The sequence below is a fragment of the Calypte anna genome, chromosome 33 (assembly GCF_003957555.1).
Source record: "Calypte anna isolate BGI_N300 chromosome 33, bCalAnn1_v1.p, whole genome shotgun sequence".
In the NCBI taxonomy this organism is placed as follows: Eukaryota; Metazoa; Chordata; class Aves; order Apodiformes; family Trochilidae; genus Calypte; species Calypte anna.
In genome coordinates, this window is record NC_044275.1 from 1520441 (window position 1) to 1532349 (window position 11909).

General features: G+C 70.5%; 2 protein-coding genes across 3 annotated transcripts; one reads left to right on the top strand and one right to left on the bottom strand.

The window, feature by feature from the left end:
- Window positions 1-543: 543 nt before the first annotated feature.
- Window positions 544-7940, top strand: NCKAP5L (NCK associated protein 5 like). Its single transcript, XM_030468085.1, is given in 15 exon segments — window positions 544-618; window positions 2495-2536; window positions 2639-2758; window positions 3145-3213; window positions 3325-3363; window positions 3446-3565; window positions 3670-3783; window positions 4013-4285; window positions 4398-5238; window positions 5241-5742; window positions 6059-6212; window positions 6297-6375; window positions 6498-6755; window positions 7209-7348; window positions 7485-7940. Coding segments are annotated over 15 exon segments (3000 nt in total). The 5' UTR covers window positions 544-609; the 3' UTR covers window positions 7725-7940.
- Window positions 7941-8166: 226 nt separating this feature from the next.
- Window positions 8167-11649, bottom strand: TMBIM6 (transmembrane BAX inhibitor motif containing 6). 2 transcript variants are annotated; one of them, XM_030468122.1, is made up of 10 exons: window positions 11549-11649; window positions 9999-10096; window positions 9810-9918; window positions 9609-9729; window positions 9438-9486; window positions 9228-9325; window positions 9062-9141; window positions 8831-8931; window positions 8670-8742; window positions 8167-8582 (listed from the first exon to the last, which is right to left on the bottom strand). In XM_030468122.1, the coding sequence occupies exons 2-10, from the start codon at window positions 10052-10054 to the stop codon at window positions 8559-8561; spliced, it is 711 nt and encodes a 236-aa protein (XP_030323982.1). In that variant the 5' UTR covers window positions 10055-10096; window positions 11549-11649; the 3' UTR covers window positions 8167-8558. The 2 variants fall into 2 exon arrangements, with proteins under 2 accessions (XP_030323982.1, XP_030323983.1); XM_030468123.1 differs by lacking the exon at window positions 11549-11649 and adding an exon at window positions 10990-11048.
- Between the last annotated feature and the right edge of the window lie 260 nt (window positions 11650-11909).

The window sequence follows — 11909 nt, forward strand, 5'->3', positions numbered from 1 at the left end:
GTGGAGCCATGACGTCATCACCGCCGGACCCAGCCCCGGTCCCGGTCCCGGCCATGCCGTCCCCTACCCCACCGTAACCCCCCCGGTGAGTCCGACCGCACCGCGGCGGGGAGGGGGGGGCGGGCGGGACGGAGGGAGGGGAAGCGGCGGCAGCACCGGGAAGGGGGTGAGGGGCAGGGGGGGTCCCCGGGGAAAGGGGGCCGAGACCCGGGGGCAGCGGCAGCCAGCCCCGTGGGGCGGAGGGGGGGCACCGGAGTGGGGGGCGGGCGGCGGGGCCGGGGTGCCCCGGGGGGAAAAGGCGTGGGGTACCCCCCAGCCTCCCCCGGGATGTCGCCGGTGCCCCCCGCTGTCCCCCCGGTGCATCCCGGTTGTCCCCACTGAGTGGCCACGATGTCCCTGGCCTGTTGTCCCCGGAACATCCCGCGTGTCCCCGCCGTGTCCCCGCCGCCCCCTGTTACACCCCAGGCTCCCCCCGCTGTCTCCTGACTGTCCCTGGGGTGTCCCCGCTGTCCCCCATCCCACCCGCCAGGTCCCCACTGTCCCCCTGTGTGTCTCTGCTGTCCCCAGCTGCATCCCGGATGACCCCCGGTGTCCCCGCTGCATCCTGCCATGTCCCTGGTGAGTCCCCTCTGTCCTCGACGTGTCCCCTGCTCCCCGGCACATCCCGCTGGTCCCTGCTGCATCCCGCCTGTCCCCAAGGTGTCCCTGCTGTCCCCGGGCTGTCCCCAGCGTGTCCTGGTTTCCCCAGCACAGCAGTTTTGGGGACACTCGAGGCTGTCACCCCCATGTCCCCAAGGCTCTGAAGGTTTGGGGGGGGGGGACACGACACCCAAGGCCATGGTGGGGACAGTCCCCTGCCGCGCTGGCACGTGTGTCCCCACGGTGGCCGCTACGAGTGGCAGCTGTCCTCGGCTTGGGGGGGACACAAGGGTTGTGCTGGAGCCGCGTCCCCCTCCCCACAGGGACCCCGGGATGGGGGAGGGGACAGCAGCGCCGTCCATCTGTCGGGGCCCCCCCGGCTGTCCCCGCCGTGGGGCCTGGGGAGGAGACGGGGGGGGGGAGGGAAGAGGCCCGGGCTGCTCTTCCCCTCCAGACAGAGCCTCACTTCCCCCCATTTCCCCCTCATTTCCCCCCCCCACTTCCCCCCGTGACGCAGCGGGAGCCGCCGGACCCGGGGCCGCTTCCTGCACCGGGGGCAGCACCGGGAGGGGAGGGTGCGGGGGTCAGGGGGGGCCCCCCGGGTTTGTTACCGGGGACAGGGACAGCACGTGCGAGGTCCCGCCGTGTGCTCACGCTGCTGCGGACTTCGGGGGGGGACATGGGGAATGTCCCCCAGCCCCCCACCCCCTGTGTCCCCATGCAGGGCTGGAGGAGGTGGGGGGCAGGGGGGGTCCCAGCGCTCCGGTGAATTTTGCCGCTCTCGCTGCGTTGGGGGGGGCAGAAGGTGGCAGAGCCCGGTGCCCCCCGGTGCCCCCTCCTTCCCCCGGTGGGGGACAGGGCTGCACGCGCCCCAACTCCCGGCCTCGACGCTTCCCCCCCCTCAGATCCTCCCGTTATGTGTCCCCCCCCCCGGTTCTCCCCGTGCTGCCGAGGCCCCCACCGGGGGGTGCCGGGGGGAGGCCACGGCCTGGGGGGGCACAGCACGGCTCTGCGCCCCGGGGTTCCTCCGGGGGGTCCCCAGGCTCCTGGGGGTCCCTTTCTTAAGGGTGCTGGGTGCCCCCTCGGGGTGGGGGGGGCTCTCCGTGAGGTGCCCCGTACCCCCAGGTCTGTCCGGTACCCCCGGGGGATGTCCGGTCCTTTCTTTCCCGGGATACCGGGTGTCCCGGTGCCGCCTCTCCCCGAGAGTCCCCGGACCCCCCGTGCCGGTTTCCCGGTGCTCCCTGCCCGGGGCTGGCGCTGCCGGAGCCGGGTACCGGGGGCGGCGGTGGCGGCTCCTCCCCGGCCGCGGCGGGAAGGCGGAGCCGGGGCCGCCGCCGCCTCCCAACAATAGCGCGGCCGGGCCGGGCCGGGATGGAGCCGCCGCCACCGGGACCGGCCCCGGGACCGCGCTGAGCGAGGACGGGCGGAACCACCGGAGCCCCGGGAGTGAGTGCGCGGCGGGAGTGGGGAGGAGGACCGGTACCGGTGCTTGTGGCCGGTGCTCAGGGCCGGCCCCGGTTCCGGTGCGCACGGGGTGAGCGGTGGGGGAGGAACCGGCACCGGCGGGGGGAGCGGCGGGGGAAGCGGGGTGTCCGGCACCGGGGTTAGAACCGGGGATTCGGCGTTTGCAGCCCGGGGGTCCTGTGCACCGGGAGCTGCGCATCCCGGGGCCGGTCCCGGTGGTTCCGCACGTTCCGGTGGAGCTGCGCATCCCGGGGCCCCCGGGCCCCTGCACAGCCCGGGAAGGGACACGGGTGGCAGGGCTGCAGGGGGGGGTCCCGGTGGCTCAGCCCCGGGCCTTCCCTGAGGCCCCATCTTGTCCCCCCCCCTCCTCAGGCCCTTTCTTCCCCCGCAGGTGACACCGCGCAGGGACAGGGCTGGGGACATCCCAGGCGAGGTGAGGGGGGTCCGGGCTGCCCAGGGCTTGTCCGTGCCACCCGGGGGGACAACGGGCAGGGGGCAGCGGGGACCCTCCGGCCTTACGCGTGTCCCCCCGCAGCCAGCGATGTCGGAGAGCGTGGCCGAGACACCGGGGGACACGGGGGACACCCGGAGCCCCGTGGCACCGGGCGAGACGGGCACCAGCCAGGAGCTGCTGCAGCGGCTGCGGCAGCTGGAGGTACGGCCGGGCCACCGGGAGCCGGGGCCACCAGGAGGCATCCGTGGCCACCAGAGATCAGGGCCACCAGGGTAGCTGTGGCCACCAGGCAGCGGTGGCCGTTGCCATCGTGCAGCCCTGGCCACCGTGTCACTGACATCGTGCAGCCGTGGCCACTGTGCAGTGGTGGCTGTTGTCACCTGGGTGGCCGTGCCATGGGGCCAGCAGCCCAGATGCCATGGTGGGGGGCAGCACTTCCCTGCTTTCTGTGAACCAGGGGGACAGCCCCGGCCCCACTCGTGTGGCCCTGGGACCCTCCTGGCAGAGGAGGGGTCCCTTGGGTGCCGTAGCAGGGGGGGTGGTCCAGGTGCCCCCTGTCCCCTGAGCTGTCCCCACTCTGTCCCCAGGCAGAGAACTCAGCCCTGGCCCAGGCCAACGAGAACCAACGGGAAACCTACGAGCGGTGCCTGGACGAGGTACCCGGGGACACACGTGTGGGACACGTGTGCACATGCGTGTGCTGGCGTGTGGGGCCATGCGTGCCCTCCCCCCCCTTCCCTCTCCCAAACCTCTGCTCTGCTCCCCAGGTTGCCAACCATGTCGTGCAGGCACTGCTCAACCAGAAGGTGAGTGTGGAGGGGGCGTCGGGGGGCAGTGAGGGGGCTGGGGGGACCCAGGTGCTGACCCCCCCCATCCGACTGCCCCCAGGACCTGCGTGAGGAGTGCATCAAGCTGAAGAAACGGGTCTTCGACCTGGAGAGGCAGAACCAGGCACTCAGTGAACTTTTCCAGCAGAAGTTGCAGCTCTCGGCCGGGTCCCTGCCCCAGGTAGGGTCTGGGGGGGCTGTGTTGCTGTTTGGGGAGGGGGGGGGAGTCACGGTGCAGAACTCCCCCTCTCCCAAATCTGACCCCGGTGTCTCCCCCCTCTCCAGCTGACGCTGCACCCACTGCCGGTGTCCCCGGACGCCCCATCCAGCCCCCCACCAGGACCCACTGAGGACCCCCCCCATCTGCTGCCCCCCAGCCGCTGCATCCCCCCCCTTGAGGTGGGTACCAGGGTCTCCAAACCCCTTCTCCCGTGGTGTCCCCATCACCATTTGACCACATTGTGTCCCCATTCCCAGCTCTGCTGTCCCCCACCCCTGACCTCCTCGTGTCCCTCTCTGTCCCCCTCCACCCGTGGTGTCCCTCCAGGGGTGTCTCCCCCACTCAGGGCAGGGCGCCGTGGGGCTCGGCACCATCTGCCCGTGGGGTGACAGCGCCCACCCCCCACAGGTGACCCCCTTGGTGCCATCGGGCAGCCCCGGGCTCAGCCCTGGTGCCCCCCCCTTGGACGCCCTCTCCCCCTTCTTCAAGAAGAAAGCTCAGATCCTGGAGGTGCTGCGCAAGTTGGAGGAGACCGACCCCCTGCTGGGACCCCCCCCGGCCTCCCCCGGCTCCCCGGAGCTCTGTGCCCCCCCAGCCTGGCCCCCCTGCCCACTGCGGGGGTCCGGGGCTGCCGGGGGATGGCGGGGGGCGGAGGGCAGCCCCTGCTCCTCACCGGAGGAGGTCGGACCCCCCCGGGGGACGCTGCTCAGCGCTTTGGCTGAGCGGCTGCTGCGGGGGGAGGGGGGGTACTGCCGGCGCAGCAGCGAAGCCCCCGGGGCCCCCCCCCCGGCAGCACCGCGGCGACCATCCCGCCTTCCTGGGGCTTTACCCTGAGGAGACCCCCGAGGTGGGGGGGGGGCTGACCCCGCTCTCTCCCGAGGGAGACGCCGACCCCCTGCCCTCCCCCCCGAAGGTGCTGAAACTGCCGGGACCCCCCGGGGGGCTGCGCCTCAGCCCTCAGCTCCCCCGCGCCTCCCGCATTCCCTGCCGGGGGGGCAACCCCGAGGCTTCCCCGGGGCTCAGCCGCCGCACCTCCCCCGACGCCCCCCCGGAGCCCATCTCCCCCGAACCCCCCCTTCTCCCCCCACCACGCGCCTACGAGGCAGCCGAGCAGCTCCCCGGCCCCCCGGGACCCCCCGGCAGGGGGGAGCGAGCGGCCGCCTCCCCCCCCAGCACCCGTCGAGGCACGGGGGGCTCGGCCCCCTCCCGCCGGCCGGGCAAGAAGCCCCCCGAGCCAGGCTACCTGCCCTTCAAGGAGCGTCTGGCAGCCCTGGGCAAACTGCGGGGGGCTGAGGGCCCCCCCGGCCCGGGGCGGCCCGAGCGAGGGCCCCCCCGGGGGGGTTTGGGGGGCAGCCTGAAGCACCCCGAGCCGGCGCACGGCGGGGAGCCCCTTGCCCGCTGCTACTCCTCCGGCTCCATGGGCGACCCCGGCAAAGCGGGGGGCAAGGGGCGACCGTCGGGCGGGCGGACCCCTCCCCGAGCCCCCCCGGCTCCCCCTTCCAAATCCCCCCGCAGCCCCCACGGCAGCCCCACCAAGCTGCCCACCAAGACGGGCGCTGGCAAAGCCGGGACCCCGCGGGGCGAGGAGAACCCCAAAGCCTCGGGGGGACCCCGCAAAGCGCCGGCAGCCACCGAGACCCCCGGGTCGGGACCAAACCCCCCCCCCCCACGTCGGGCACCGCCTCCAGCGGGCACTCGGCCATCGAGGAGAAGGTGATGAAGGGCATCGAGGAGAACGTGCTGCGGCTGCAGGGACAGGAGAGGGCACCGAGCGGAGAAGCCAAGGGGAAGGGGGCGGGGGGCTTGGCCAGCTGGTTCGGGTTGCGCCGGAGTAAGCTGCCGGCTCTGAATCGCCGCGGGGATGGCGGCCGAGGCCGGGATTGGGTCGGAACCCCGGCGCCGTTACGTCGGGAGGTGAAGTTGGCGGCTCGGAAGTTGGAAGCGGAGAGTTTGAACATCTCCAAGCTGATGGAGAAGGCGGAGGATCTGAGGAAAGCCCTGCGGGAGGAGCACGCGTTCCTGCAGGGGCTGGCGCTGGAGAAGGGGCGGCCACGAGGGTCCCCCCGAGGTCCCGGCCACCTCCCCGTCATCTACCAGGAGGTGACAGCCGAGACCTTCATGCAGCAGCTGCTCGACAGGTCGGTGGTGGCCGGGGAGGGGCAGGGGAGGGTGGTGGGTGGCCCAGGGCCCATGGGTGGTGGGATAGTGGGTGGCCCAGGGACCGTGGGTGGTGGGTGGCCCAGGGCCCAGACCAGGGACCACGGGGAGGGGGCACAGGGGTGGCAGGTGGCTGTGGGGTGGGGGGCATGAGGATGATGGGTGGCCCAGGGCCCATGGGTGGTGGTGGGTGGCCCAGGGACCACGGGGAGGGGGGATGGTGGGTGGCCATGGGGCTGTGGGTGGCCCTGGGAGGGGGCTCTGAGGGTGGCAGGTGCCCACCCTGGCTGTCCCCAGGGTGGACGGGAAGGATGTCCCCTACGAGAGCCGCCTGGAGCACAAGCGGGAGCTCTGCGACCTCCGCCGGGTTCCCCCCGACACCAAAGACCCCCGGGGCTGCCGCCCCCCCCGCAACGGCATCGTGGGACACCTGCGGGAGCCCCCTGACAAGGTGAGGACCCCCCCACCCACCCGAGCCCCAACCCCCAGCACCCCCTGGTGTTGGGGGGTGTCCCGTGACCTCCCCACCCCCCAGGTGCCCAACGTGGGTCTCCGGGAGGAGCTGCCCTCGGATGAGAGTTTGTCTGAGTCAGGGACATCGCAGCACTTTGCAGGTGAGGGGGGGTCGGGATTGGGGGGGGGGGGGGAAGAATATGGTGGGGAGGGGGCATGGGCTGGGGTGTAATAAGGTGGGGAGGGGGCCCAGGGGTGGCTCTGACCCCTCCGCTGGTGCCAGCAGCTTGTGGGTCGCTGACGAGGACGTTGGACAGCGGGATCGGGACCTTCCCCCCCCCGGATTATGGGGGGGTCCCCGCTAAGAGCACCCCCAAACCGCGGGCCCCCCCCCTGACCAAAGTGCCACGCAAGGCTCGGACACTGGAGCGGGAGGTGCCCCACGCAGAGGAGCTGCTGGGGGGGGGCAAACACCGCAGCCCCCCCGCCTGCCGCCCCCCTGGGACCCCCGCCCCGCACGGCCACCGCACCGGGACTCAAGGTGGGTGTCCCCACACCTCCCACCCCATCTCACCGTGTCCCATCCTGTCCCTCTGTGCTCCACCATGGCCCTATGTCCCCCAGTCCCCCCCCACCATGTCCCTGTGTCCCCCAGTGTCCCATCGTGTCCCCCCATGTCTGTGTCCCACCCTGTCCCCCATTGTCCCACCATGTCCCACCCTGTACCTCTCTATCCCACCATGTCCCTGTGTCCCCAGGGTCCCATCAGGTCCCACTCTCCCTCGGTGTCCCCCCACATCCTTCTGTGTCCCACCGTGTCCCCCCCAGTGTCCCATCACGTCCCACAATGTCCCATCATGTACCATGCCCCCCCCCCCTGCGTCCCACCGTGCTGTGTTGTTCCCTTCTGAGGTTCAGCACCCAGGGTGGGGGGTTCAGAGTGGGGGTCTGCAGACCAGTGGTGACCCCCCCTGCCCCCCCCTTTGCCCTGCAGCCCCTGATGAGGCCGGGGGGAGGCCACGACGTGTCCAGCAGAGCAAGAACTGGACCTTCCCCAACGCCAGAGCCTGCGGAGCCCCCGACCCCTTCCTCTGCCCCCCCGGGGGCTTGGAGGGGCTGCACCGCCCCACACTGGTAAGGGGGGGGGCATGGAGGGAGAGGGGGGGCTGTGGGACCCCCCCGTGTCACCCCTGGGGTGTCAGAGGAGGGAGCGAGTTGAGGGGGGGGGGTCATTGGCAGCCCCCCCCTCACCCCTCATTTCCCTCCCCAGGCCCCCGTTTGCAGCCCGGGGGGACGTCGAGGGGGTTCCCCGGGGGCTCCCCCCCCGCTGCCCCCCACCCTGAGCGCCAGCAGCAGCCGGACCCCCAGCGCTTCGGATGTGGGGGAGGAGGGGAGCACGGAGGTCAGGTCCCAGGATGGGGGGGGACACGGCCCCCCCGGGTTGGAGCACTCCGAGTCCCTCAGCGATTCCCTCTATGACAGCCTCTCCTCCTGTGGCAGCCAGGGATGAGCCCCCCCTTTCCCCCCCCCCGTGTTCATGTCTTCCACCCACACCCCAAAATCCTTCAGTCCCACTCTGGGGGTGCTCCAGGGTGTGTGTGTGGGGGGGTCCTGGTGCCCTTCCTCCCCCCACGCCCCCCCCCCTCTCCCAGGTCACTCCAATGGTGCTATTACCATGTACAGCCCCCACCTCTGGGTTTTTAACTCAATAAATGTTCCCCCCCCCGTTTATTTATACACATTACTGCAGCCCCTGTTGTCTGTGTGCAGGGTTGGGGAGGGGGGGGGAATGAAAACTTCAAGTTTGAGCAATTTATTGAATCATCCTGGTGTACAAAGAGGCAATGGGGGGGGGGGGCGGGAGGGAGCTTGGAATAAAATACAGTTGAGTGTTTCCCCCCCCCCCTCCCAGCCCCCCCCCCAGCCCCCATCCCGGCGTTTCTTGGCACTAAAGGAGGCTCCAAGGTTGGGTTTGGCTTCTAGGGGGTCCCCACTGCCCCCCCCCCAGGTGGGGAGGGTCCCCACTGCCTGGGGGTGGGGGGGTGACCCCCAGGTCCCTGGGGAGAAACTCTGAGGGGAAGGGGAAGGGGGGGACATGGGTCTGGGGGGGCTGTGGGGGTTGGGTAGGGGAGGGGTGGTGGCTGAAATCCAGCAGGATTTGTAAATCAGGGGGGGTTCTAATCAAAGAAAAGCAAAAATGAGAGAAAACAACAAAACCCCACGAGGTGGGAAAGCTCCTGGGCAGCGAGTGCTGGGACCTCTTTAATGTCCGGGAGAGGGGACAGGGAGAGGGATGGGGACAGGGACAGGGACAGGGATGGCTCCACCTCAGCCTGGAGCTGCTTCACTTCTTCTCCTTCTTCTTGCTCTGTAAGAGGAGATGGGTTTGGTGACTGCCAGGCCACCACGGGGCAGGTTTGTGTCCCCTGCCTGTCCCCCAGGGATTGTCACCCACCTCGGTCATGCCCAGGATTAACAGGAGCTCCCGGAAGATGTTGACAAAATCGAGGAAGAGATCAACACAGTGCCTGTGGGGACAGGCTCAGGGTGAGAGCTGTGTGTGTGTGTGTCCCCTCCCCACCCCGTGTCCCCTCCCTGGTGTCCCCAAACCCCCACCAGATGTAGTCCTTGTCCCCACTCTCTGCCTTCTCGATGATGAGCTGCGTGTCGAAGAGCACGAAGCCACACATGACCATCAGCCCCACGTAGAGGTTGGCCTGTGGGAGGGAGAGGGGACATGAAATGGGGACAGCCAACCCTGGAGGGGGTTGGGAGTGTCACCGGGGTGAGGTGACATCCCTCTGTCCTCTACGGAGGGTCCTGCCACCCCCCCGTCAGGGGTCTCACCGTGAAGAGCCAAACGGAGCCCATGAAGATGTTGACCAGGGAGGAGAGAAAGATGAGGGTGAGGCCAGAGAGGAGGAAACCTGTGGGGAGAAGGGAGGGGGGTGAGGCCTGGCCCTATCCTGGGTGTCCCCCACCCATCCTGGGTGTCCCCTGGGTCCCTCCTCACCTCCCAGGTAGAGGAAGCTGCGGCGCCGGGCGTAGAGGGCACTGAGCGAGAAGCAGGAGAAGATGGTGGCAGTGCCCAGGAAGGCAGTGGGGAGGATGCTGAGAGAGAGGAGAGGGGGGTGAGGAGGGTGCTGTGGGTGCTGTGGGGTGAGGAGGGGGCTTGGGGGGGCGCTGGGAGGCAGAAGGGGGCTGGGGGTGTCTCACATCCTACCTGGGGTTGATGGAGATGCACATTTCCAGGAGGGGTCTCAGGTTGATGCCTGGCAGGACAGAGCTGGGTGTTACCCAGGGGGTGGCTGCTGTCTCAGGGCATTTGTCCCCACGTTCCCAGGGTGTGGGGTCACGAGGGGGAGGCTGGGGGTGTCCCCAGTGTCCCCTTTACCTGTCAGGAAGGCAAATCCAACCAGCATCCCCAACCTCTTCTGCTCGGTGTCCCGGCTGTGCGGGGTGCTTGTCAGCCACACCATCAGCCCCAGGGACCCCAGCCCAGTCAGGAGGCTGAACTGTGAGGAAAGAAAGAAGTGGGGGGCTTGGGGAAGAACAAGGAGGGGGGGGGACACCCCTACAACCCCCCAGAGCTCACCTGGAAGAGGTGGGCGACCACATTGACGTAAGCCCCCACTGCTGCCACGAACATGCAGAGGGCAAAGCTGCCATAGACCCTCTTGAGGTGCTCCTGGGTGGAGGCTGAGCTGTGGGGGGGGTGGGGGGGTTGTGAGGATGGTCAAACACCCCCCCAGACCCCCAAACCCCCCCCCGAGGTGCTACTCACATGTGGGAGAACTTGAAGAGGGCGTCAAAGTTGATGGAGCGGTCGAAGACGTTCATGGTGTGGGGTGGGAGGGGCCCAATGGCCACTTCGAGGGCAAGCTGAGGAGGGGACATTGGGGAGGGGGTGTCAGGGGGGGGACACACACCAGAACCCCCCCACACACTCCTCTTGGAGCTCTGGATCTGCCTGTCCCGGGGTGGGAGGTGTGGGGGGGGACTGGAGCCCTCCTGGTGCTGCTGGTGCAAGCTCTGCCCGGGATTGCAAGACCCGAGGGGGGGTGGGGGGCCCTGGGGACACCCCCTGACCCCCCCCGGGGTGCTGCCAGCAGTTGGGAAGTGTCTTTGTGCCAGAACATCATTAGTGATGGTGATGACGTCCCCAGAGGAGGCTCTGGCAGCGCCAAGATCCCTACGGGGCCTCTTCCTCCTCCTCCTCCTCTCACCGTCCCCCCCCCTTTGTCACTCCCCCCCCTCCCGGTCCATCCGGCTCTCCCGGTTCTGTTTATTTTGGCACCTGCCAGAACCCAACCAGCCCGGCCAGTGCCACAGAACCCCCTGTCCCTGTCCCTGTCCCCAAGGGGCACTGCCCGAGGGGGACATCGGGCATGGGGTGTCCCCTCCCCCCCGGGCACAGCCCCCCCTCTGCCCCCCGCCCCGGGAATGGTCGCCAAGGTTCTACTGGGTTTGTTCCGGCACCGGGACAGCGGGAAATGGGTTTGTCACCAGGATGGTGACAACGGGGGTGGCAGAGCCCGGGGGTGGTGGCACAAAACGACGGGGAAGCAGCCCCCACCCGACGGGGGGGACACAGCCCGGTCCCGGGGACAGCCCGGTCCCGGTTCCATCCGGCAGAACCCGTCCTCCCCGTCGGGACAAGAGCCACTGGGCCCCGGTTCCGACGGACCGAACGCCGGGGGGGGGTGTTTGGGTTCGGTGGGGGGGGTGGTTCGGTTTGGGGGGGGGGGGGTGTTTTTCCGGGTCCTCCTCGGTACCGGGGGCTGCGGCAGCGCTGGAACCGTTCCGGTCTCGTTGGTGACGTCCCCGGTTGGTGGCCCGAGCGCTGGCGTCAATGGGTAACCGGGAGGTGGCTCCTGGGCGACCTTTACCCACCCCCCCCGCAACCCCCCCGCAACCCCCCCGCAACGGCTCCGCAACCGCGGGCACCCCCCAGGGGACCCCTCCGGACCCCCCCCCCCCTTGGGGAGCCCCCACAGGGAGGAAAAGGGGGGAGAGGGGCGGCCCCGCGTCACCTCCCCCCCCCCATGGGCCTGGTGGATAAAAGGGGGGGGGGGATTGAGCTGCCCAGACGGGGACCCCCCCGGGGGGAGACCTTAAAGGGGGGGGGGGGAAAGAGCCACCGCCCCCCCCCCAGGGCGAGGCTTTGGGGGGAGCAGGGGACATCGGGGCCCCCCCGGGGTGAGGCCTTGGGGGCTGCTCAGGACGGGTCCCCCCGGGCTGAGGCTCTGGGGGTGCTGGGGCTGCCCGGACCCCCCCCCCCCCCCCCCCGCCGCTCGGGGCCCCCCCGGCCGGGCCCCCCCGCCCCCCCCTCACCTGCGCCGCGCTCCGCGTCCGTGCTGGGCCTCGAGCGCTCCCCACTGCGCCACGCCCTCGCCGCTGATTGGCCGGCTCCCCGCAAAGCCCCGCCCCCCGCCTCTTCCCATTGGTCCACCCACACCGTAAAGGCAGAGGAGGGGCGCGCTGCCGCCGCCTCTCATTGGCCACCGAGCCGCGCCCGAACGCCGCCATTGGCCGAGCGCTCCCCCTCCTCCGCACGGGAGCTCGACGCTCATTGGTCGCCGAGTTATCGGCCCGGCCAATCGGCTCCTCCCGCTCGCTCCCTGCTCTTGGGCGCCCCCCGGTGGCGCGGCCGAGCTGTAGAGCGCCCCCTGGCGGCTCCGCGCGGCGCTGCGGG

Excerpts from the sequence above, each read along its gene's own strand:
- TMBIM6 (XM_030468122.1), bottom strand. The coding sequence starts at position 10,054 with ATGAACGTCTTCGACCGCTCCATCAACTTTGACGCCCTCTTCAAGTTC. Across the intron at positions 8,932-9,061 it reads GCTCCGTTTGGCTCTTCACG|GCCAACCTCTACGTGGGGCT; the intron begins GTGAGACCCCTG and ends TCCCTCCCACAG. Across the intron at positions 8,583-8,669 it reads TAATCCTGGGCATGACCGAG|AGCAAGAAGAAGGAGAAGAA; the intron begins GTGGGTGACAAT and ends CTCCTCTTACAG.